The 7,305-nt window shown below is 41.7% G+C and overlaps 1 protein-coding gene across 2 annotated transcripts in view; it reads left to right on the forward strand.

The window, feature by feature from the left end:
- Cyp40 (Cyclophilin 40) overlaps window positions 1–5,203 on the forward strand; it is a 36,843-nt gene extending 31,640 nt beyond the window's left edge. The window contains exons 11-12 of one of the 2 annotated variants that reach the window (XR_013313802.1): window positions 195–583; window positions 3,780–5,203. Coding sequence is in view for 1 of the 2 variants with exons in the window: in XM_077662085.1 (XP_077518211.1) it covers window positions 195–283 (89 nt within the window). In the remaining variant the exon portion in view is untranslated. Of the gene's footprint in view, window positions 1–194 lie in introns of both variants that reach the window. The other variant, XM_077662085.1, reaches the window with a different exon arrangement.
- Window positions 5,204–7,305: the final 2,102 nt, after the last annotated feature.

Genomic DNA, 7,305 nt, shown 5'->3' on the forward strand with positions numbered 1-7,305 from the left:
AATCCAAAGATGTATTTTTAATATGACTTCCTTAAGCATGGCTTACTAAAACCATGGTTAAGTTAATGTGTTTGTTATATATATATATATATATTTTTTCAAATGTGTATGCTCAATCCCAGGCTGTGCTCACAGTACTTGAGCCTCATCAGTGAGGTGTTCTGTGTGACTGAACTGCTGTTTCTCTTCCACAGCAATACTTTCAGAGATAGCAGCTGTCAAAGGTGAAATGCAAGCCTACAAGGCTAAGGAGCGCAAGGCCTATGCAAAGCTTTTCAACTGAGTTCTGATGTGGTGTCCTTCACTCACGTGGCCCACCCGTTCCCTCCAAGGCCTGGACGGCTGTTATGCACCACCACTTCACACCAGTGCTGCGCATGTTTCGCTTGCTGGTTGGCACCAGCGGGCTGAGTCACGACGAGCGACTCAAAGCGCGAGTGTGCAGGGGCGCCAAATGGCTGTGGTAACAGCCATTGTGCATGTTGAGCTGTAACGGGCTGCAGGATTCAGGCTCCTTGTCTGAAGCCCACTGAGAAGCCTCCCAAGAAAGCATCGAAATGGGGCGCCTGTGGGGTTCAGCAAGGTAATATTTTTTTCTTTTTTTTTTCATACTTTCAAACCTTATTGTTTTCCTGGTCCCCAAGACAAAAGCTGCTAAATTTTGATTTGACGTGCTATTTGACATTCAGTTGAGGTTGTGTACTTAACCAAGAGCAGCCGTCTTTGTGCAGTCCAAAAATTATGGGTTAGCAATTGCAGCAGTGCTATTTGACCCAAGATATAATTTTTTTTTTACTTTTTTATATAGTAGTATGGCCAGGGTGGATTGAACACGGCATATTTTATTGCTTATTGCATTACATTTGTTGGCTGCAAGCGCAGTGTAGGCTGTAACCAAGTGAAGCTGCCGCTGCAAACATGTCACTAGGGTGTTATTTGATGCACTCTCTGCCCTGCTGGTACATTTCTGAAGGTGAAAAAAATCATGCTGAAAAGTAACGATAGCAATACTATTTCCTCACTAGAAGTCATGGGGCAGTACTGTCTCTCTGCATGCTCCTCTTTCTGGCCAGTGAAGGGCCCATCTTACGTAGATCTGCAGCTTTCACATTTGTACAGCTAGCATACTGGAAGACTGCAAATTCTGGCCTGTCCTGATTTCAAACGGTGGCATGCTTATCATGTGGGTATTCACTTATGACCAGAATTGGATTGTGTATATCCCCTTCAGGCGCTGGGTCCACATATGTGGACGCGACTTAAACTTCCTCATATTTTCGTACGCAAGGTGAATTTCGACCTTTGAATTCCGCGCTCTTACCATTTTGACCATCCCTGTCATGTTTGTGGCGCCATCTCTTGCAGCTGCAGTGAAATGCGTTTGTAAAAAAAAAAAAGAAAATATGTGCATCACATCGTTTTTTGGCGGGACAAGTAAATAGCTTTCTTTTTTTCATTCTATCTTTACAAATGATCATGAATGATGCAATTTAGGGCTTGGAATATGTCAATAGGTTAATGTAAAAGCGGCACACCAATTTTCATTGTCACAGCCGAAGAAAATGTGCTGCGGTGGACGTTCAGAGTGGCGTGCCCACATACGTAGACATGGCGCCTTAATGCCGAAAATATCAGTGAAGTTTTCTCGCCACAATGCGCCATTTTTTTGTGCATGTACAGTAGGAAATGGGCTTACTGCTTGCGGGCATTGCAAACTATGCTTGTACAAAGAGAACGTTGGACGACTCTGGCGCTGAAGCTTTTTCATGAAAATAGCCGACGTAGAAGCACCTCCACAGAAGTGCGGCTGACCGAGCAATGAAGACCCGTAGATGGCCGCAAAGAACAGTCACTTAGCTGAGCTACTGCCAACAAACGCAGTGCGCTATGACCAGTGATGAAATTCATGGAGGTCTACGAGTGTCTTAGGCCCCCTACCAACATTCAAAAGGGAGCTGAGACCACCTGTACTAGATTGTAGAATGCATGAATCTGGAGGAAGCAACCATTTTTAGTGGCAGTCAGAACATTTTTTCTCCATCGTTTTGAACCTTTCACTGCGGTTTTTAGCAAGAATCATTACATTTTCTATGAAACCCGAGGCGGAAAAAAATACAAAGTGGCAGCACTACACAAGGGGATATGAAAAGGGGGAAACTGCGTCCTCACACCATGATCAGTTCTGAGCTGGCCGCTCAGCTCCAAGGCTACAAAATGAAAATCAGCCCGTTGGTAAAGCAAGGGGACAGTTTTCCAGGTCGCTGACATAAATTAAGCAAACAACGACCTTTAAAAACGACTTCTCATTTTTGTAAGTACCATGCGTAAAACAGGCGCAAGATGTCATCTCTCTCTTCCTTTCCACCTGTGCTCAGATTACTTGACACCCCTTCAATGCAGCCGGACTTGAAGCATTACTTATGATGAAAGCAGCCATTGGCCCCAACTTCTGAACACGTTAATTACACAACGGTGCCGACGTGAAGGCTGCACATCTAAAAGCCACGTTTGGTGCTCGAAATACCAAATTTTCCTCTTGCTGTCGTCACAGAATGACTGGTTTTATCTGTTTTATAAGTTGTGAACTACAGAATAATTCCCTGAAGCGTATATTCTCACAGCTAAACTGTTATTCACATCTAATGATCAGTTGGAAAGGCAAGCAAATGTAGCAGTGTTTATGTTCATGTATCAGGTTTAAGGCGCTATGTCCACAAATGTAGATGCAAATGAAGTACGCTTAAATGTGAATATTTTTGCATAATTTTTTAAAAAGCACATCACTTTTGCTTAGTCTACTGATCGTCATTTATGCAAAAGAACATTTTCCCTTTCAGCAATTTAATTGGCGCCTGAAGGAGATATGCAAATTAGGTGGGCTTTTTATTCGGAGCTTTCTTGTTGTGGTAATAAAGGCGTACTTTTTGGCTGTTTTATCTAGGAATTTTATGAATAGCCATGTGTCAAAAATTCTTAAATGTCGGTGTCTGAAAGTGTACTTCCCCATTTGGCATGCATAAGGCAGCAAAAGATGTTTTGCAATTTCAAAGAGTACGTTAAGAAAAAAAAGCATTTGGGAATTATTCCAGCAGTTGGCCGATTGGCAGGAAAATTAAAAAAGATGTTAAATCACTCTTCTCCTTTTATCAACAGACACACTGATCACAGCATTTTCCTTTATTGCAGAGACTAGAATAATTACATAAAAATCATTGCAGGCATATTAAAATGCAATAATTTGTTGAGCATATCAAGCAAATATAGTTTCAAAATGCTGTACACCTCTTCAGGCTCCTTAGCAGCTAGAAGTGGGCTACATTCAGTGACACTGAAATATTCCTATTACAGGGAAATGTCTAGGTGTATGAAACATTGCCACGTCACTAGATGGTACCACTGCATTTTTCTTCTCCTTGTTTTTGCCATTTCCTGCAAGGTAGTATGGTACACTTCAGAGGGATGGAACAGAGCATCCCATAGTCCAAGCAGTGGCAAAAAGTTAGCGAGAAGTATTATTTCCTAAGCCCATGTAAGGGTTTTAAGAAACTATGACATCTGTATATTTGAGCCTGTGTTATTCATTTGCGAAGACATTCAATGCAGTGGTAATTGATTTTATTATTTCATCGTTTAACACAAAGTGAGAGGCTGGCACAGGGTGGGGCCAATTGGAGATCAGTGGGAGCGGCCTTTGTCCCGTAGTGCGCTCCAGCACGCCTTATGATAATGTTGTTGCAAAATTAAAAGCAGCCATTCTGTATTGGTTCCATGTCTTTTAGATTTCTGAAAAGGAGCACATTGTTCGAGGTGGTTTCCACGGAAAACGGCCTCAACCTAATTATGCAGCTGAAGCCTCAAGCACACTGCATAGCCCACCTCTCTTTGATGTCAGTGGAAGGTGTGTAAATTATTGCTCTTTGTTGCAGTTCAATGCAGTGTGGTAGTTGCATTTCCTGTCTTCTTGGCAGCAAACACCAAGAGCAGCCTAGTTTTCTGTGCATTAATTTCATCAACCAATAAGACAAAAATCTTTTTTTAACAGGGACTCGTATAAACGGCACAACTGTTAGGATCACCAAGCCTATTGTCATACACAGCTGTGGCAGGCAGCTGTTCCCTGCCTGCTACTTATCGATGTCAAACGGAGGTGGAGTCATGCAGTATGCCTCAGGGCACCTAATTAGTCCAAATTTGAGGCCTGTTTCCCGGTAGATATCCCGTATAACATGCTCATATTTAAAGATGTTTAAATGTACTACCATTGTACAGTAGTTGGTTTCACTGCAGTATCAGTCTGTGCTCCATACCACATAAATTAATGTTGGTGCATGTAAATTAGTTAAATAATCAGATAAACAACAGTTGATACTAAAACCATACTCTTTTGTCCAATTGCGTGGTTTCATGCCAGTGTCCTTTTGCAGTACCATGTAACAACTACCTGTACATTTAATGTCTGCATGACCATGTAATGATTTATAGGTGAAGTTTGTGCAGGTGTTAAATTTCTTCAATGATAATTGTGTTATACTTATCTGCAAACAGTGCACTTATCCATCTGGTCCACCTGAGCAGTATGCAGAGGTGTGGCAATGCTATGCTTGTCTAGGTATTTGACTGGCTGCCAGTACCACATTTTGAGTTTTCAAGTTATTCCGCATAGCAGCAAGGCCTCTTTGAGTGAAATATAAGAGCATGCAAGTTTTGACTACTTGTGTGGTTTTCAGTTTACACAGTTTAGGGTGTTTACCATGTTGCTGAACAGGACAAAAGCTGTACATTTTTACAGTGGGGGTAGACAGGAGAGGAGCTTGACTGTGTAATCCCATGTGGTGCGCAATTTTCCTTTCCAAAAACATTGTCTGCTTTGAACGAGCAGTGCGGTGGTGCTTTAGACTGGTTGAGCATAAAAATTGACGAACGTTTTCTAGTTCTAGCTACGTTTAATTTCTCCCTTTTCCCTCTCAGTACTGTGCATTCAATGTGGGGTGCTTCTGTCGTCACAACTTTGAACTGCGTCCTAGAAGCTAGATGCGCCGTGTGTAAATATATTTTTCACGGGTTCTCGGCCCATTTCTGTGTATATAGTGTGATGAGACATTTGGGAACTTGTAATAATGAGGTGGTTTGAGGCTTTGTCCTTCATAGTGTTGACTGTATGAATGAGTCTTGTAAAAATATACAGCACTGAATTGCTTGTGTCACTTGTCTCATTTGCTGTTTTCGTGCAATTTCAAAATAGGGCCTGCTGCAGTGGGGCGGCGGAAGAGCCGTCCAGGACACGCTTTAGGGAACATACATGTTTTAGGGTTGGTATGGTTGTAGTAACCAGTATATTTCATAATGAAAGAGCAAATGGGGGCTGTTTAAAAAAAAAAATTACAATAAGCTTTCTGCGCTGGTAATAATACAGCTCTCTGGACATTATCTTTTTACATATTTGGGTATCCACCAAATTGTGAGAGAACACAGCGCAAATAAATGGGAAAGAAGAACACCAAACACACATGTTGCTGTTCTGTCCCGTTTATTTGCATTGCATTCGTTTACAGTGTTAAGTCACCAACTCGCTCAGCAACATACTTTAATCCACCAAATTGAAGATGCCTAAGATGAAACTCAGAATTAGTTTGTGCAAAGGCAGCTTCTCTTAATCTGTTGTTGCTACCTTCTCTCTCTCTCTCCACACACACACACAAAAAAAAATCTAACACTTGGCAAAATAGCACTTGCTTCTAATGATTGTGTTGATTTTATGTTTCGCTAGCTTTTATTTTACAGCAATGAATTGAGAAAAATAGCTGTTAATGCACAATTTCATTAAAATGACGACTTCAGTTTTACAGCAGTGAATTGAGAAAAAAGGCTGTTAATGCACAATTTCATTAATCAAAATTGTCCGGTGTCATTGATGACCTGAGTGCCACACATGTACAGCCTTTGTCACAAATACAGAGCCTAACGGGTTTGCTTCTAAGCTATGTAACGAGCCTCTCGAGCACCATTTGGCAGTCCTAAGCTTGGGAGGGTTGAGGACGCGAGTTCTTCCCACCTTTGAGAGACTGCTTCAAAATGGTGAATGCTCTGCGGCATCTTTCATGGTGCGACGTGGCACACGTGGCTCATAGCTTCGGAGTAGCAAGAAAAAAAAAAAGCCTGCAGCATGAAGCAGGAACAGAGTTTGCCGAATTCAAAAGGACACAGAGGACTACAAACGTGGTACCTCCTGGAGAAGTAAATGCGGTGATCAACTTTGAATGCCTTTTTCTCAATACTGTTTTTGACCCGTGTTGCTTCTCAGTCTCGGCATGTCTACGACAACTGCATCACAAAAATTCAAAACTGAAAATTTTTGCTTTGTGGGGAAAAAAAAAATCCTAGCATGTCTTGACCTGCAGCATACCAGTAGAATGTTAAACCAGCCTTCTATTTTGCACGTAGGCCTGCTGTTGGCTGAGTAATTTTCTTCTTAGTCATTAGTCAATGCCACATAACACAAAACCAGTTGTTGGGTGAGTTACGGATCACATAACACAGTTGGCAGCTGGAGGCTTTTTGCACAGAAGCTAACCTGGTGACATCGCTGCCCTCAAGCCAGTTGACTTTCTTCGGTCTGGTGACATCATGTTGCATCTGCCAATGAGCAAATTTTATGACAGACGCTGCCAATTTTTTTCTCCAATTAGGCTTTTAATGCTATTGCATTAAAAAGAGATATAACAATAAAATTTTTTCAGAATATTTCTAATAAGCTCAAAAATTGTCATGCATATTTTTCAAGAAACACATTTTTTGCTGAAAGCGGTGTGCCCCCTTAACCCAGTTTTACCCACTGCTTATGAAGGTGCAATGATCAATAATCCCCAGCCATCATTCAGTGCATGTGTTGCTGCCACTATGGACAACACTGAAAAGTGGCTACGCTAATAGTACATTGCAGGCGCTGAGCTGTGCAGAACGATAACACATACTATTGTGGTGTGAATCAAACTCGAGCCAGTCAGTTTTGGTTAATACCAGCATGTGCCGTCATTCGACTGGTCTTTTGAATTATTTTCGTGTAGATGAGTATTGCAGTCTGGATGACGAGGAGCAATCATTAAATGCTTAAACTCTGCATAAGTGTGCTTCAACCAGCTCCTTCCGCATTTGGTGTGTTACTGAGCAGTTTCGTGCCAACCCCATAAACGAAATCTTGCTCCCCGAGATGCTCGCTGCTCACACAACAGTGTGCACTCACTTTTTTTTTTTTGCCCATTCTTAGTGCAGCTAACCATGAATCTATCTTTCAGATTGATATTGAAG

Source organism: Amblyomma americanum, chromosome 4 (genome assembly GCF_052857255.1).
Source record: "Amblyomma americanum isolate KBUSLIRL-KWMA chromosome 4, ASM5285725v1, whole genome shotgun sequence".
Lineage (NCBI taxonomy): Eukaryota > Metazoa > Arthropoda > Arachnida > Ixodida > Ixodidae > Amblyomma > Amblyomma americanum.